The 18415-nt window shown below is 35.5% G+C and overlaps 2 protein-coding genes across 4 annotated transcripts; one reads left to right on the top strand and one right to left on the bottom strand.

Moving 5' to 3' along the window:
- The first annotated feature begins 609 nt into the window (after window positions 1-609).
- On the top strand, window positions 610-5505 carry cfap418 (cilia and flagella associated protein 418). 2 transcript variants are annotated; one of them, XM_058400815.1, is made up of 6 exons: window positions 613-806; window positions 1704-1800; window positions 1896-1939; window positions 2190-2255; window positions 2612-2707; window positions 3731-5505. In XM_058400815.1, exons 1-6 carry the CDS (start codon window positions 664-666, stop codon window positions 3891-3893), a joined length of 609 nt encoding a protein of 202 aa, XP_058256798.1. In that variant the 5' UTR covers window positions 613-663; the 3' UTR covers window positions 3894-5505. The 2 variants fall into 2 exon arrangements, with proteins under 2 accessions (XP_058256807.1, XP_058256798.1); XM_058400824.1 differs by lacking the exon at window positions 2612-2707 and having other exon boundaries at window positions 610-806.
- LOC131360373 (T-cell differentiation antigen CD6-like) lies at window positions 4582-17207 on the bottom strand. 2 transcript variants are annotated; one of them, XM_058400793.1, is made up of 17 exons: window positions 16998-17207; window positions 15286-15363; window positions 13319-13609; window positions 12922-13242; window positions 12574-12639; window positions 12305-12445; window positions 11026-11157; window positions 10687-10764; window positions 9506-9589; window positions 9329-9409; window positions 9139-9225; window positions 8910-9011; window positions 6806-6889; window positions 6616-6693; window positions 6440-6523; window positions 6210-6311; window positions 4582-4719 (listed from the first exon to the last, which is right to left on the bottom strand). In XM_058400793.1, the coding sequence occupies exons 1-17, from the start codon at window positions 17182-17184 to the stop codon at window positions 4589-4591; spliced, it is 2127 nt and encodes a 708-aa protein (XP_058256776.1). In that variant the 5' UTR covers window positions 17185-17207; the 3' UTR covers window positions 4582-4588. The 2 variants fall into 2 exon arrangements, with proteins under 2 accessions (XP_058256776.1, XP_058256785.1); XM_058400802.1 differs by having other exon boundaries at window positions 9139-9222.
- Between the last annotated feature and the right edge of the window lie 1208 nt (window positions 17208-18415).

Below are 18415 nucleotides of genomic sequence, written 5' to 3'. Positions count from 1 at the left end.
AGTTCCAGCAACCCACATAGAGATTGCAGTGAAAGCACGACCTGAGCTCAAAATAAAACCGGACTTGATAAAGTAGCATTCCTAACGAGTGAAAAAGGCCACAAGCACAGAACTGCCCTTTTCAGTTTGCACTGATGCAACGATTACACATTCTTACCACACAGTAACTTTGTTATATCGACAATCCTCAACACAGACAGTTTGACCAGCAGTTTAGTTATAGATAGTGTTAGACCTCGTCTGCATTTCTCCAATACATGTAACTATAGAAACGTTACAGATAAACACACGATAAGCGAGGCATTATGGGAGCATTCTCCAGCGCTCCCTAGTGTTTTCCGATTCGTCTAACATGGCTGCTCGGTTCAGCGAGTGACTCAATAGAGTCATTTAAGAGGTCATCTTGTATTCATTATCCCCTCGGTTTGGCTCTATTCTGGAACATCTTTTCCTGAAGTTAAATTACTAAACTGTTAGAACTGCACATTGGATATTTAATGAATATTTCAACCAGTAACACTTACAAGTCCAAAATACGATTCAGATGGATCTGTGAACTGGCTCACCGATTCATTTAAAAGAATCAGTTCAAAGGATCGAATCATTCACGAGTCGAACATCACTAGAAGGGAACACACTAAAGGATTGAAACATAACCCCAACATGGCGGACAGTTTGGACGCTTTATTAGACGAGGTAGAAGCCATGTTTTGTCGAGAGATTTCGCTGTCGCATCGGCCTTCATGCACTTTTAAAGCCGAGCAAGACAGCCACAGACCGCAAAGAAATAATGACTACGTGCACAGGTACAAAATTATCGCTATAGTCGCCAGTCTACAAGTGCATACAGCTAACGTGTTTAGGCAAATCTAACATAACCACATAACCGAGACATGCAGCCCCCTATAGCTTCCTGGCTGAAGAAGAATTTATGAACAAGGTTTTTTTTTGTTTTTGTTTTTTTTACTTGTTATACATGTTAAGATATCTAGCTTGTTAGCTACATGTCATGTTATTATGTTCTGGATAGTTGGCTTTTCCTGCATCCAGGTAACATTTCGTCTACCATGTATCTACACCCACTGATCATTTCACAAAGTAATCCTTCCTAAAAAGAGGACTTCTTCAGCACACAATTGATGACTGTAGCCCTTTTGCTTGAGGACTTTTGCTATCCAAAATTAGTCACCATTATATCCTGATCACAATGTGACACTAGGTAGTTGTAGTAGTAATAGTAGTAGTAGTAATGTGTGTGTGTGTTGGGGGTATCAGCTATGTGTATCAGGTACAGTCAGAGACTGTATGGTTGTTTTTATTTTCCCCCTCATACTACTATATCATCATTTATTCACAGGATGCCAACCCTTTCTTGCAGGGAGTGTTAGAGCAGAGAAAGATGTGATGGGGAAATGTAACATGTGTGTAGGACCAGGGGTGTGAACTGTGGCTGTTTCTGACCACAAAAGGTTGTTAACTTAAGTCTGGCAGGTCCAGCAGTGACATTGAAATGTCTGTGGGTGGCTTACAAGTTATGTAGATGCTCTGCAATCAATACTTTATGTCTACAAATTAATGAATCTGTTAAAATAGCTAATAATTGCAAATATTAACAAGGTAACAAAGTCAAAACTAAGTGTATGGATGTATGGGGTGTGTGTGTGTGAAAGAGACATTGAACCATGGTGTTCTTGTACTGCCAGCATTTCAAAACCACATGAAGCTGAAGGAGTGGACAATAACATTGAGGCTGTGCTTCAGGAAATACTAGATGATGATTATCCAGCCTCCACTTCACATGTGAGTATATGTAGGTTTTAAATGCATACAGGATACATGAGAACATCAGCTTTTTCCTTGCAAACTGTCTAACCTTTTCTTTCCCAAATTCACAGAGACCTGTTTTAACAAAGTCTTCTTTTGAAACAGCTTTAAAGAAGTAAGTGGATTGTTATTATGCATAAACAACTGTGCTGGCTTAATACTATATTAACCCTTATTTTATACTGTGCTGTCATCAATTGGTGTAGGAATTAAACCATTTAATGTTCCTTAGTCATAATCCTGTAGTAACAGTGAAACTAAAGCATAAGCCAAAGTTAAATTCCATCGAAGGTATAAAATATTATGTCTAATTAGATATATCATATGGCTTTAAAGATAAATTGTGCTTGTGTGTTTGTAAACAGGTGTTGCCCTGTGTATTTGGGTGGAAGCTCTATAGCAAGTGGTGTAGGAACAAGTGTTACGCAGAGGTGAGTGTTACATGAAAGTCTTCCACGTCACACACTGCAATGTCAGCCTACTTATGAGAGACAGCAAGCTTTATTCTGTAACGACCTCTCTGTCATCTGTGTTTCTGATTCGGTGGTGTTTAATAGTAATTAATAAAACCATATGCCACAATTGAGGATTAAAGTTATTATGTCTAGCTATTAATTGAACTTAATATCTCTCCATGCTGTTCCTATTAGTAATTAGTGACGTTTCTGGACATAAGACAAAGAATCTTAGAAAGCATGCAGATGTCAAGTTAGATTTGTGGATAATTAGACAGAGAAAAAATACAGTGGAATTCAATCTCTTAAATACACTTGACTTATTTTTGTAGAGCTTGTGACCAGTTAAGATGCACATCTTGTGACTTTCGCGTCATTATGTTTGATGATCAGGAGTGGGACTCTTCTTGTGACTATCTGTTTTTCAGGTATGATTTTGAGTGTAGTTTTGAGTCTATCCTGTAGAGGACAGTAGTGCTGCATGATGAAGTGCTGTGTGCTTAAGCGCAGATAAACAAAGTTCAGTTTTCTGAATTTGCTCCTTTGTTTCATAGCTTGAACGAATGTTTGTGTCATTGCACAAATCCAGCAAATGAATCTAATAATGTATGCCATAATAGAGTAAGATAATGTGACAGAAGAATGGCTTTTAACATGAAAAAATAAAAATACAGAACTCTGATGAGTACATTTTCCACATGACTGCAACAATTTCTTACTGTGGGCTTTATATCTGGTTGCTTTATTTTTTCACCGCTGAGCAGTCTTATTTTCAGCATCTCTGTGACATAATCACGGCTGTAATTATTCCAATATACCCTCTCTGCAGTGACATACTTAAGCAGAGCACATTCTTAAATAATGGGGCCAAATGGGAGGGATTTTCCGATGTAGCTATTTACCCCCGCAGAATGCTGTGGTGGTGTATTTTTGTACGTGCCCCAGGTATGCAAAATCAATCGATGTTCATAGCTGACTTAAAAAAGATAAATCATGTAGCAGCGATGATAAAACATTGCATTCGCTGTTTGTGATTTAAAATGCCAGTACAAGTACAGTACTTTTCAGAATAAACCACTCTCGTCAGAGGCAGCTGCCGCAAGTGTAAAGTGAACTGCAACAAGCAAAACAAGTGAATAAGATAAGAGATGTAGAAAATGGTTACAGATAAGCTTGTAATCTCACCACCAATGACTATCATGTCACTAGGACCTAAAACTGTTTACTTTATAATTAGCAGGGACGCCTTGAAAAAATACGTTGCTTAGTATATTGATCAGATAAAGATTCTTCTTCACTTTTATGCTTGGTATTGTTACTTTTAGGCTTGATAATCTGTGTCCATTCTGATGATGAAATGATTTGCATTGAAAATTCAAAATTGTATGTGTAATTGTAGATGCTTGTGTGTGTCTGTACATGCTTGCAACACTTTGTATTGTGCTTTGTAGAAACAACATGCCAGACTGTAACAAGTTGGGAGTGAAGTTAAAGAGGAAGCAAGGCGCTCGGGCATATGCCTGCCAGTGTAGCTGGCACTCTGCCATCGCTCTGTCCGAACTCCGACACCTACCTAAGCTCAAGTGGGTTTGTGGCCAACACACAGCTTGCTGATTTTTGTATCTGACTCCCAAGTTGCAGCTATTCAAAAGGGATACCAATCAACACTCATCATGTGCTTTCCACTTAATAGAAGATGCTGGACATTTTCTGTATTCTTTTTTCCCAGACAATGGAAATAGTAAGATAGAAGTTCGATGTTTAATGTAGCATTAGAGCAATCATCATTCCAGCATTAAGTGTCTAATATAAAATAATATAAAATGTAAGATATTAATGTATATATTACAGATACTACATTGCTGTTTACGAGTGAAGTGGATTTTAAAGACATTTGCAGTGAAATTCATTCATTTATAAGAATTTAGTTGAACATAATGCATATATATTTAACAGAAGTCAAATAAATGAAACTTAAGTAGCAAGTTAAGTTCCCCCCCTTTTTTTGGCCATGTGCGCTTTGAATGCCTCTATGACTGAAATGTTTTTTGTTTTGTTTTTTGCCTATAGAAATTTTCTTCTCATAAAGTCTAATTTTATAATGTGTTACAGATTTGTTTCTATTTATTGAAACTGTTGTAGAATGTCAAACACTTTTGTTCGGTTCAAAAGAGATTAAAGGAGCATGTACATAGAAAATCGCAAAGACTTTATTTTAAAATATAACATCTAACTAAATAAATATGATAGCAACCATTTCATGGAGAAGTGTCTTGATCTGAGCTTGTCAGTGATGGCGGCTTCAGCATTCACCAGTTACTGACATCATCATAGTCACTGTCTGAAGAGGAATGGACTGATGGTTCACTTCTAGCAAAGTAGCTCTTGTCTATTTCTGCGACATTTTCATACGGTTCCTCAGATGATGTGCTGCTGTCATCTAAAGACAAAGGAAAGCTAAAAGGATTACTGCATTCAAAATGCACTTAATACACAAACACACCATAACCTTAATAGCAGCATAAATGTTGGTGTCAGATAGGCTAGTTTGAGTATTTCAGAACCTACTGATCTTTACATCCATCTATAAAGTTAATGGTGTAAAAATCTCCAATGAGAGGCGGTTCTACATGGCAGAACATTTTCTAGTTGAGAGAATTGGCAAACAGTATCAAGCTAACTGGAAGGCTACAGTCACTCTAACCATGCATTACCATAGTGAGCAAAAAAGCAGCTTGGAATGCTCACCCAAACTGGACAGTCGAATGATTTGATTGATGATTTGCTAATCTTCAGCTGTGCAGTTTGCAGCTGTAGCCTTAGATGTCTGTTCTAGGCTGAGTGGAGTAGAACTCAATGTGGTCTTGTAGCTGGTTAGTCCATCCTAGTAAATGTCCCTTGACCTGTTGCATTTTACCCCACATAACTGCCACTGACTGGATGTTTTTCACACTATTCTGTGTAAGCCCTATAAACCTTTGTGTGTGAAAATCCCAGGAGATCTGAAATACACGTAACAGCACCATTCTAGCACCAACACCTATGCCACCGTGCTAATGTTACTGAAATTACATTTTTCCCCATTCTGATGTTTTATGTGAATATTAACTAAAGCCTTAGACCAGTATCTGTATGATTTTATGAAATTGGTTGCAGCTTTTTTTTTTATATATATATATATATATATATATATATATATATATATATATATATATATATATATATATATATATATATATATATATATATATATATATATATAATTTGGAAAAAAATAAGAGGCCACTGCAAAATAATCAGTTTCTTATGTTTTTTCTTACAGGTTCATGTATTGGTGAGATGAACAGTTTTGTTTCATTTTTTTGTGAACTGCTGACAAGATTTCTCCTAAATTCAAAATATAACTATTGTTATTTCGAGTGTATATTTAAAGGAAATGACAACACATCAAAATAAACCAAGATCATGCAGTATTTGCAGAGCTTTAATAACTGAAATAAAACAAAATGCAAATAATTTGTAAACAAATTGTGTTAATGCTTTGGCTAAATAACATTAAGAAATCAGTATTTGGTGGAATAACCCTGATTTGCATGTGTTTTGGCTCCATGCTCTCTACCAGTTTTTCACATTGCTGTTGGGGAACTTTATACCACTCTTTTTGCGAAAAAGCAAACAGCTCAGCTTTGCTTGATGGTTTGTGACCATCCATCTTCCTCTTGATGACATTCTAGAGGTTTTCAATAGGGTTCAAATCTGGAGATTGGGCAGTGGTCTCTTTTTTTTCCAGAGCTGTATATACACAATTTTTTCCAAGTAATGTGTTTCATTATTAGAGTATTAGACTTGTACATATGCCAGTATCTCTTGACTGAGTCAGTTGAGAATAAGAACTTTCAGCAGACATGTTTTTACACATAGGAGAAGTACCTTGATCAAGAGAGTATGGCTGGGAAACACTGCTGTTTCCTGCCAGCTGAGGTATGGGGTGACTCATGGGGGGGTGCTCAGGAAGTAATGGGTCTCCCTCCACTTTTAAGACAGAAGCAAGAGGTGTCTGAAGTTATAAGCTGTTTTTTTTTGCGTGTTTTTGACATACAACACTTCAGTGAAGATATATGGCCAATTTTTGTGGTCAGTTAAATAAATTTTGTGCTCACATGTCTGAAAAAAAGGTTCAGCGTTCACTCCTGTGTTTTCGTAGCATTCCCCAGAGGCTGTGCTGTCTGACTCAAACGAGTCTTCTATTAAAACAGAAAGTGTAGAGAGTTACTCTTCAGTGTTCGATTTCATCAACAGTATTACATCATTAGGTAAAAAAGACCAAGTTACTTACCATCATTGTTAGCTGATTCAGTGGTATTGTGTACAGGTGTCCTCTGTATACAGTTCTCAGGAGAAAACTGGTTTACAGCTTTAATTAGGGAAAGAAAAAGCATCATCATTTATTTTGTTAAACATTTTGCTTAGTAAAATGCCCTACAGATGCTAAAGGGACAGTAGAAGAAACTGTTTTATCACCAGACCTGGATTTAGAAGGTTCTCCATTTCAGGTTCTATGTTTTCATAACATTCCCCTGATGATGTGCTTTCTGAATCAAGGGCATCAGCTGTACATGGTGGAAAAATTCATCAAACAAAATTCATCGCTTTTTATTTCAGTAGAGCAATATAGTGAAATTATGATGTACATGATAAATGAATAAATGTAACAGCATGCAAACGAATGGCCTCTTGTTGATCAGACTCTTAGATTGTGTTTTATACTATACATTGTTTATAAAGGCAAATCTGGGTTCATGTAAACAAAACGTAAACTATTTTAAGGTTTTGCTTGAAGTATCTGTAATTTAAGATTAAAATTCAATCAGATTTATCTGTCTCTTGCTTTTAATGGCATTCTAGTAGGTAATTTCTTTATTTTGATCTTTTAGGGTGTGTAATCCTTTTAGAGAATAAACCACATTTTCGATTGAAATGCAAACTGTTTCAAATGTGCATAACAGCTTAACAAGAAGAACAAAATCTGCATTAATGTATGCTATCTGATGTTGCTATATGTGATCCTTATATGCAACAATTCTGCCAATACAAAGACCATAACATTGCTCCAAGTCCGAACACAACACTGGTTACACATTCTTTACTACACAGACTTCTTTCACAGACTTTAATCTCATAGAAAACTCAATGAATTGTTTTAAATTAGTAGAAACTAAGGCAGAAGAGCACTTCAGGTTCCACTTCTGGTCTTTTTTCAAACTTAGACTGTACCCACTGTTGCCTCAGATCAGGCCATTAAAATCTACAGGCAGGCAGTTGGGTGCTTGTTCAAATTTTCTTGTTATTTTAAGACTGGACATTAAGGCTCTTCTCTGTCCTGGCATACTTTGTCAAAGCACCATGTTATAACTTTTTTCCCAGATTTATTAATTTGCATTGGGTTCTCATATCAATAGCCCTGTTCAAGTCATTCCACGGGTTTCTGATAGGATTTAGACCTGGGATCTGACTGGGGCATGCTTTTGCTGCAGCCTTTCCTTTGTTGATATGGATTTCTGCTTTGGATTGTTGTTTTGCTGGCAGGTGGAATATTTGTATTCATTTTCAGCTGTCTAACAGAGGCGTGCATTCATGATTCCCTTTATCTTAACTAGAGGCCCAGTTCCAGCTGAAGAGATGCAGGTCCATAGCATGATGCTGCCATCACCATGAGTCAACATCAGTAGGGTGTTCTTTGGGTGATAATCTGTCTTGTGGTGCCCAGATATGTGAAGATTGTTTCCACATTCTGGGAGTGATCAGTAATTGTCAGATATTCCTGCAGCTTCTTTATTGTTGTTTTAGGTCTCTTGGCAGCCTCTCTAAGTTTTTGTCTTGTCCTTTTGTCAGTCTTGGATGCAGGATTCGATGTGGTGGCCCATTTTCTCCACTTTTAGATGTCGACTTTCATAGTGTTCCATTTTACATCTAGTGTTTTGGGAATTCTTTTCTATATTTTGACAATGAGATGCTGTACAAGCTTTATAAGCTTTTTCTTTTTACATAGCGTGGCTCTGACAGTCAGATAATGTTAAGAAAATCCTAATCTCTTTCAGTGTTAATTAGAATCACTTCATTGTTTATAGATGTATGATAATTACATTTACTTGAATTTTATTGGTTGCTATATCACATTAAATGTGGAACAAGTCATCTGGCATGATTTGTCTTGGTTTAAATTTTTACACCACAAAAGCCTGCAATTTTACCAGTAGTATGTGCAGACCTTTTAAATTCACTAGTATTTCTTAAGTAAGGACTTTAATTCATCTACACACTATCCACTTTGTTTTTTAGATTTATGTTACTCTTAGTCCCTGAGCTGGTGAACTAGCATGATGATGGATTTTTTGATAAAGACAAAGCACTTCTGTAATTGCTCTGGAAAAGGGCATCTGCTTAGTGCTGTAAATGCTAAGTGGCCAGTGAGGGTTTTTGCATACCAGTTAGGGGACTTCAATTGGCAGAATAAATAAACTTTGCTGTCTAATTGTTTTAGTGTATGACTTGTGAATGAGACAGTGTATGCCTGAGTCATTTGGGAAATAACAGAATTTTCAGCAGAGATGTTACACATGGGAGAAGTACCTTGATCAGGAGAGCATGGCTGGAAAACACTGCAGTTTTCTGTCGGCTGAGGTATGGGGTGACTCAGGAGAGGCTGCTCAGGAAGTAATGGGTCTCCTTCCACTTGAAGACAGAAACAGAAGATGTCGAAATATATAAGCTGTGATTTTTTTTCTAACATACTACATTTCACTGAAGATATGATGATATAGCTGGTTTTAATGGTCAGTTAATTAAATTGTGGGCTCACATGGCTGGACACAAGGTTTGGCATTCACTTCTGTGTTTTCGTAGCATTCCCCAGAGGACGTGCTGTCTGAATCAAACGAGTCTTCTGCTAAAACAGAAAGTGAAGAAAATTCCCCTGCAATGTTCACTGGGATTTCAACAACAGTGTTAGATCATTCACATCGCCAAGTAAATAATGCCGATTAACTTACCGTCATTTTTAGCTGCTTCACTGGTATTGTGCATAGGTGACATCTGTATGCAGTACTCAGGATAAAGCTGGTTAACTTTTGCTTTAATTAAAAAAACCCAAAAGGTTAGAATCTGTGTTGCCTACCCAAGCAAAATATAGGTACTAAAGGGAAAGAGACTTTTTTTTTTCACCAGACCTGGATTCATAAGTTCCTCTGGTTGAATTTCAGTTTTTTCATAACATTCCCCTGAGGATGTGCTCTCTGAATCAAGGGTGTGTGCTATACACAGTGAAAAATGTCATCAGTGGTAAACATTTCATTATTGATAGATAGATAGATAGATAGATAGATAGATAGATAGATAGATAGATAGATAGATAGATAGATAGATAGATAGATAGATAGACAGACAGACAGAGTTGCTCAGATCCTAATGCTTTCCCATTTTCTTGTTGTATAATATATTCGCCCCTTTGACAGGTGCCATTGAAATGGTATGATTTATTTTATAGCTGCAATTTTTGTTGTAGTTTTTCTATATACTCTAGACATTTGTGTTTGAGATGATTATGAGACAATAGATCAGAATCTTAGCTTTAATTTATAGATCGAGATGTGTTAAAAAACTTAAAATATTGAACATTGAACCTTTTTTAACTCGCGCGTTTTGTATGGAAAAATATTGGAACATGTGGTTGACTGTAAGATTGTTTACTAGATTAATAGAGCTGAATGTCTACTCTTGTTTTGAGCACTGGATTTTCGTCTGTGAAGATTTCATTTGTTGTTAAAAAGAATAAATCAGTTTGAAGACCAGAGAGAGGAAAACCACAGCAAATAATTACAGAAACATTGTGAGTTGTGGGGAGAAAGAAAAACAACCAAAAATTTAAAAAAGGAATTGCTGTACGAACCTGAAAAACAAGAATGCAACAGTTTGGTGATGTCAATTAGTTGCTTGCTTGATGCGGTTATATCAAGCAAGGGATATGCAACCAAATATTAAGTGTTAATGAAGTTAAGAGAGTCTGTTCCAATACTTTTGCTTACCTAAGAATTGGGTTGGTCTGCCATTAAAGGTGCTATGTTCTAAGTTGTTTAACACATTTAGCTGTAAATATTGGGAAATGTGTCTTTTATTCATCTTTTGATCTCAAATGTAAATGTCTTCAGTCTACAGCAAAAACAAAAGACTTGGTCTTGCTGTTACAATACTTTTGGGCAGGATTTCTGAAGATTCTAATAGAATTCTTACCAGGCTGAATTGTTTCTGTTATTAAGTTAAGGGATTGTGTATAAAAAAAAAAGTATTAGGAAAAATGACACAACCTAGTAATTTTTGGGAAACTTATGCAGTGTCTTAAAACATGGCTTACTTTGCACAGCATTTCTTCCTTCACAGAATCCTCTTTGCTCTTTATTGCAATCGACAACCCTAACACAATCATCAAAGTCTGCAAAGATTCAAAGACACTTTTTAGTCTGCGGCCTTCTTAGTCTGACAGCTCAAAATCCTGTTGCTTTTTAATGTTTACATAGTTTTTAATCATTATTGTCATTATTAATCAGAACTGATGTGGCCAATGTAACACTGATATGCTTTAATAATATATTCACAGATATGACAAAAATTTGAAGGACTTGCTGAGGATTCAAAATATTTTTTATATCTGATATTAATAATCAGTTATTTGACAATGCAAGTGGAATCTTACCATGTTCATAGTTATTCTCAGGCCTAGGTGGAGGTAGGTGAGGGTTGTAGTAATGTTCATAATCTGAGTCACTTGAAGTGTCAGAATTATCTCGCTGTGAAGCTTGTGATGCTCCCCTGACTTCAGGGCCTCCTGTGGAAAAACATTTTATTTAGAATGGCTGCATAGTGAAAGCATCATCTATCATATATTTGAACTGTTATTTCAATTGTGTAACTCCAAAGCATGTCCATGAATTAACATGTTTGCCCAAAGTAGGGCTTTTTGTTAGTATTGCATCACTTACTGCTGTATAAAAAAGTTACAGAGCTGTCCAGGGACTTAAAATACCATGAGAAATACTAGTGTCTAACCTGCACTGCGCTATTGTGTGCTATTATTATATAGATGTGATCTCCAGGGTTCCATAAACATTTGACTTTATAGCATAGCTGTTGCACCATATGAAATAAACACCAAATTACAAGAACTAAGTTTTCTGCCACAGGAAGGTCTAAGGACGGATTATGATTACTGTTTTGTCTTGTTTTGTTTTACAAACGTTCTATGACCTTAAGTGCATATAAACAGATTTTAAAACATATTATATGTTTTTAATAAATGTAAAAAAAATGCATCATTGGCAAACTGTTCTCATAAAATACAAATCCTGTTATCGGAAAATAACTGCTTTGTTGTGGTAACAGCATGCCACTGTTGTATTTTAAAGTTTACATTTACATTTTCCATTTGTATTGCATAACTAACATCTCAGACATAAAATTAGAAATGATGTGCCTAAAAGAATGAAGTTTTTGATGTTATAATGTTTCTCTTTATACCCACACTTTAGTGGTTATAAATACAAACGTGGTTTCAAGTGAAATAACCTAAACCTGATTTTATTTGTAGCAGTCACAATTCAAGATTTGATCAAATGAGATTTATAAGTGTCATTCTTGTCAACTTGTTTGCAACAGGAGGATTATTTTCCTGACATTCCACTCGCATTGTCTGCTTGGTGAGTTGTTGAATTTAAATTGAAAACAATTTGTATTTGTAAAGGAAGTAGAACAAAATCCTCATGGAGGACAAAAAGAGGAATTCCTTTTCATTAAATTTCATACATTGCCTGATGTTATTGCATTATGTGGTCATTGTTGCATCATTACAAGTCTGCCAATCCAAAGACATACACCAAGTGAGAAGTGAAACCTTGCTTTATTCTAACCTCAGTCATGAAACGCTGCAATACAAAACAAGACACTGAAATAAATTGGAGGAGATTGCATGTACTTGCCATTTCGTCTTTTGTAGTATGCACACTGAGCAGCATTTGAAAGCAACAATAAGAGCAGAGTGACAGAGAGCACAATGCAACCCAGGACCGGTGGTGAAATCCCACCGCTCTTGTTATCAGCATCTACTACTATTACAGTCTCTGAAAAGAAACAGAGCATCACACTACAGAGATATACCTCTTTGCATCTAAAGACAGATATATGCTTGGTAATTAACACTCTTTACGTTTAAACTAAATATCCTATTGTTCAAGAGTGTGAGCATCACCTGTTGTCCAGTTTGTGACATTTGTCATGAATGTATTAACTGTGGTAACTTGTATGTGGGAACTTCCTGTGTGAGAAGAAATGCATGTGATTAGTTTTAAATGCATCTGAATAAACAAGAGTGTTCTTTGATCATTGTCAGTCTGTGATCAGCAGTGCAGTCATTGTAACAGAAAACATTCTGCAGTAGACCTTGCAAGCTGAGACTATATTCAGGCACTGAAACTTGTGGTCTGATGGTAAAGGAGGTGGACATTGGTCTACAATATTACGTACCATATACTTCTTACTAAACATTTATAGACAAGAAATTATGCATTCTTTCTTTGAAGGTGTCACTGATTAGTACCTGAGCACACCACTGAAGCATCCTCTTTGTGGCCACAGTAGTTTCTGCCTCTGTTCATCTCAGTACCACACTGCCAAAGGTTTCTCTCTGTCCCACTGCAGTTTATATGAATGATATGAATAGGTCCAGAGCCGGCTACAAAATCCCCAGCCTCTCCCATTACCCTTAAAGCAGTGCCACAACCTAACTGGGCACACACCACGTTTCCTCCTTTTAAGTCCCATCCGTCATCACACACTGAGCCCCAGCCTCCAGGACCAAACAGCTCCACGCGACCTGCACATCTGTCACTGCCTCCAATCAACTGCACAGCCTGCCATGCTGTGAAAGTTACACAATGTCAGAAAGACTAACCTGCTGCAACAACAAGCATAGATCCAATGCTTAGAGGACTCACCACAGGCCACCTCTACCATGTTGGAGCAGTTGTCTGCTGCATCTTCTGTGCAGTTGTATAGGTTGGAGTTTTCGATGGTGCAGTCAGACAGGCATGTATTCACAGATGCTGTACCATTTTCAGCAAAGACTCCTCCACAGCCAAGGTCTTCACAGAGCTGGGCCATGTCTTTCTTTGCCTCATTGCTCTGTCGTGTCAGAGTTAAAGTCACCCACCTGCTATGTTGAAAAGCCAACAGAGTCTCAGAGCAGTCCACAGAGACACTGGCTGTATGCAGGCTACCTCCAGGGCCTAGAGGAAAAAGTTGAAATAAGGTCTCTTACTGCAGTTATTATTATAAAATTGTTGTTTGAGATAAAATGCTATGCCAAAAGCAAATGCAGAAACATTACATAAATATAAATGGAAAATATGGGTAATATGTGAAAATCTATCTGGAAATAAATAAATACTGCTTCCTATAAAATGGAGAAGCAGTCAAACTAAAGTGCTCTTCATAAAGTTAACAGGTTTTCAAAGGATTTGTAGCTAAAAATTATTTTACTGAAATTACAAGTCAGAACACAGTGTGTGTGTGTCGTCGTCCCCATGAGAAACATTTTTAATCTTAATATATGAAAAGCAAGTGCGACTAATAGTCAGCCAGTTAACATAAATGAAACCTGCTTGAACCGGTTTCTCATCAAAAATAAAGATTGTATGGAATTAAAATATAGTGAACTAGTGAAGCTGCAGTTAAAGCATTAATTTTAAGTTTAGGTAACTCAAAATACATTTAGGTTGTTAAGTTCTTTCCACCGCAGGCAAGAGACTCCTGGTAATATAATATTTAAAGCTATTTGGATAACAACTGTTTATTACTTTGAAGTACATATTATCTGATTTGAAATAATAAATAAAAATAATTAAAACCTGGTCAGCGAAAGGGACTGTATATGAACAAATGTTACTGTGTCAGTTGATGGCAAATTCACTCCATTCTAGCTGAGGCTTTAATTGAGTGTTTTGAGAGTGGTTATTGTACTAAAATTATGTTTTTGATATTTTCCTAAAGGTATAACATACCGAATACAAGATTTTATATTTCTTTATATTTGCATCTTGTTTTCGGCCTTTTAAGTACTGCACATCTCTTTCCGGGAAAATTGTTTCTTAGCTGCGGCACACAAGATTTTCCTCAAGGTCACATACATAGCCTCCTGCATGCCATGTTAATGCATACAACTTAAGGAGTATCTAATCTGTTCACTTTAGCCTGGTTTCTGTGGGGACTATTGCAGAACCAACACCTACACTGTTCTTGTATCCAAATAAATATTTTTATATTTAAGTTAATATATCTTTTTACGCAATGTACAGTCATGTGCTTTCTGTGTGCTTTAGTTACTTTCATTTCTAATTAAGAAGGTAAAAGGCTTTTGTTGATGCTGATACAATAGAGTTGTGTACGCTATGTTGCAAGAAATAAACTGCAACACAGCCACATCCCGTGAGTCATTTCCTGTGGAAATGTCAACCTGTGGCACAGGGGGACACTGTGGAAAACATATTCTTTCCTTTTATAAGAAGGTTTGTAGTATAAATGGCAACATTAGGCAATATTAGTGAATGTTGATGTTATTGCAAAAGAAAGGAAGCTGATATGGGTATCGTCATTCAGTTCCTGATATGATCCTGTGAGATTTTGTTTGAGGCGATTCACACAGGGTCCTTTATAGTGTAAGTCCTGGATTAGCACACCTCTATTACAGCAGTGTGGATGTTTCTTATATTGTCCATATGCATAGTAAAATGTCGCTATGTCCCAGCATGTCGATGTATTTTTATAACAATAGTGTATTTCTTAATAATGTTTTAGTAATAAAACATTTTTAATCTTTCTTTTGCATTTGTTTACTAAAATTAATTCAGAAAAGATCCTGTTTTTCCAAAAGTACCATTTTGATTATAGCAGTAATACTACTTACTCCTTTTCTCCACAAGCCCGTTACTTATTGTAGTGTTGGTCTCATTTTTATTCGAAGAAATGGCTGCACTCTGGAGTCCTAAAACCAAAAATGTGTGAAAATTAATAAATAAAATTAATATAAAATATAAACCCATGTTTTCAGACCTAGGCTGTAATGCGAAAAATACTCAAAAAGCTGGATTTCTCTTGTTCTAATTTCTATTTTGATTTTTTTATTTATTTATTTTTTTTATTTACTCTATTATTAATTGATAGAGTATTTAAAAAGCTGTGCTGGGTGGATTTATAGTATTGTATGTACGAAGTATATAAATGGAGCATATAATTTGCACTTATACACTGTGACATTTCTCTACGCGCCATTTTAGTATTATTATCTTAAAGAGCTTTTCCCAAATTCAAGTTAGAGAATAAGCATAGCAAAATGTTTTTAACGGTTTTGTAAATCTTATTTCCCAAATGATGCATATACACAAACATTTGTAGAATTAATCATTTTATTTTTCTTCTAACAGAAAACATTGCGGACAGAAGTGAAAACGTAAAGTAGGGAATTCCATCTAAAATGTTTTTTTTCTTTAGTTTTTATTTTACTTTATGCTGTATTAACTTGTATTTTCAGGTTTGTATATTCATTAAAAACAATATCACTAGTATGTATGAGATGTAAAGTGGGTATGAGATGTAAGCTGTGTGTAAATGGCATAAACGTTCATTATATGGGTTTGATATGGGGTTCAAATTCATAATATTTTATATATATATATATATATATATATATATATAAATATATATATATATATATATATATATATATATATATATTCACAACTTTAAAATTGTCTTTTGAGTAACGTTATACAAAGTCTTCTTTGACATTTTGTCATGCGTCAACTTATTTTATTTCGTAAGAGTGAATTCTGTAAATTATATATATAAATTATTATATATTCTGTAAATTGTATATATATATAATGTGTGTGTATGTGTGTGTGTGTATATATGTGTATGTATGTATGTGTATATATATATATATATATATATATATATATATATATACACACATTAAATCATACATCACAGCCATGCATATGATCTTACAATTTACAGAATTCACTCTTACGAAATAAAATAAGTTGACGCATGAGAAAATGTCAAACAAGTCTTTGTATAATGTTACTCAAAAGACAATTGTTAATTGTTAAATTGTTAATGTTGTGAATATATATCAGTTTTTGTTATAGAATTATATCTAATATAATTAAGTTCCAGATACAAACTATAAAACGTTGGATAATATGTAGTACGTGGATTGTAAGCTAAAGTGCTCATACAAACAGCGCAAAAAATCATGTGTGAATATTTCTTAATAATAAACAGACTCCATCTTAGTTGGGTTTGCGGAATGAGCGTTTACACAATGCAACTATTTCAGCTATTATAATGCACTAAAGCAGTGCTCTTGCAAAATGTACAATGACATAGATTTACAAAGACTTGTTTTTTATGTGGCAGAGTGACAGTTGTTTTTGAAGTGCATGGCCTGTTATTTAAGCCTTTTATTCTTTAGAACATCAGTAAGAACTACACGTGTAATTGCTGTATTGAACACAAGGAAAAAAATTAAGAGGTTCTTTAGACTCGCTCTAGTTGAACACACACTAACCATGAATCTTAGACTGCCAAAGAAATGTCAAGTGCAGAATTTACCTTGATGCAAGAACAAAGCATGGAGGACGACGACCATCGGCAGAACTTCCATTTCACAGCAGATTGGTAAAAATGATAGATTGACTGTTAGAGCCTGACAACCCCGAATCCTCTTCTGGTGTATATTAGCTGATATAGTATCATCTGCATAAGTGTGACCCTGCACCTTCAGACTGTGTTTGCACATTTGCAGAATGTGGTTTCTCCTATAAAGCTACAATGAGCACTGAGACACATACACACACACACACACACACACCCTAGTTTGCATTTTGCATGGGTCAAGAACATACACATCTGCTTATGGATATCTGAATGTTGCTTAGCTTTTGGAGGGACAGTTTATAGCTGTCTCTGTGGATATGCTTCTGTATGACCATTTATTTGCATTTTAATTTTAGGAGCTCTAACCTATACAGGTTTAATGTTCTTTGAAATCTTAGATAACATCATGTCATTGGCAACATGACAAATAGCATTGTAACCTCAAAAGAATGTAAAACAGAAAGGTTTGTATGGGAACGGCCGTTTACATCTGTTACAACAATTGATTTCAGGAACTAACTTTGTACTTCTTTACGTATATTACACAATATTAGGCATAAAATTTACAGTATATGATTAAAAGTACAAAATGTTGTTCTTTAATGCACTTTAAAAGTAAATCATAGCCAAACTTGTGGAATAGCTATAAAATACTCTAGAATGTGCTGTTGTATCTCTGATTTTTATTATGCCACCACACCATTGTTGGTCATTTTTCCAGTGTAAACCCAAGTGATTTGTCCTTACATAATGTTTACATTATTTTTAGTACAAATCCGGACAATTAATGCTGCCATTTTCAACTACTACATCTGTCCACATGGTAGCCATCTTGGCAACCTGGTCCTATTTTCTGTATGCTTGTATTAGTTGAGAGTCATATAACAGAAACAGATTGACGAGACCTTTCAAAAATGAATTTGAATTCCCTGTTAAATTCGGACCTAACATATTTTCAAGCTGCTATTGGAGCAAAAGCACTTCTTATGTACAAAGCATTCAATGCAGTGACCCATTCATATTTTTAAAAATGTACTGTCTCTTCCCATTGTGCCCTTTTCCTTCAGCCATTTTCTCCAGAGTTGAAATGCATACTCAGTGGTTTCCAGGTTACATGACTTATCTGTCTGTTTAGTCACAAATATTTTTTATTAATATGTGTTGTTACAGAACTATATACACATTTGTAAACAAACTATGGACTACCAGGATTAATGAGAGGTTTTTTTTCACTGGTTCCCATACAACCCCTGTATGGTGTGTGGTATAAAATCCATAATTCTGGCAACTCTACTCACAGGGAAAAGACAATGATCATGATATATCGTGCACATAACATAATATGCTGTAAAAAGCACTATTCCTTTGGTTTA

This window comes from Hemibagrus wyckioides, linkage group LG01, assembly GCF_019097595.1.
Source record: "Hemibagrus wyckioides isolate EC202008001 linkage group LG01, SWU_Hwy_1.0, whole genome shotgun sequence".
In the NCBI taxonomy this organism is placed as follows: Eukaryota; Metazoa; Chordata; class Actinopteri; order Siluriformes; family Bagridae; genus Hemibagrus; species Hemibagrus wyckioides.
The sequence above is the reverse complement of the archived record's forward strand: the minus strand, read 5'-3'. Positions and strand labels throughout refer to the sequence as shown.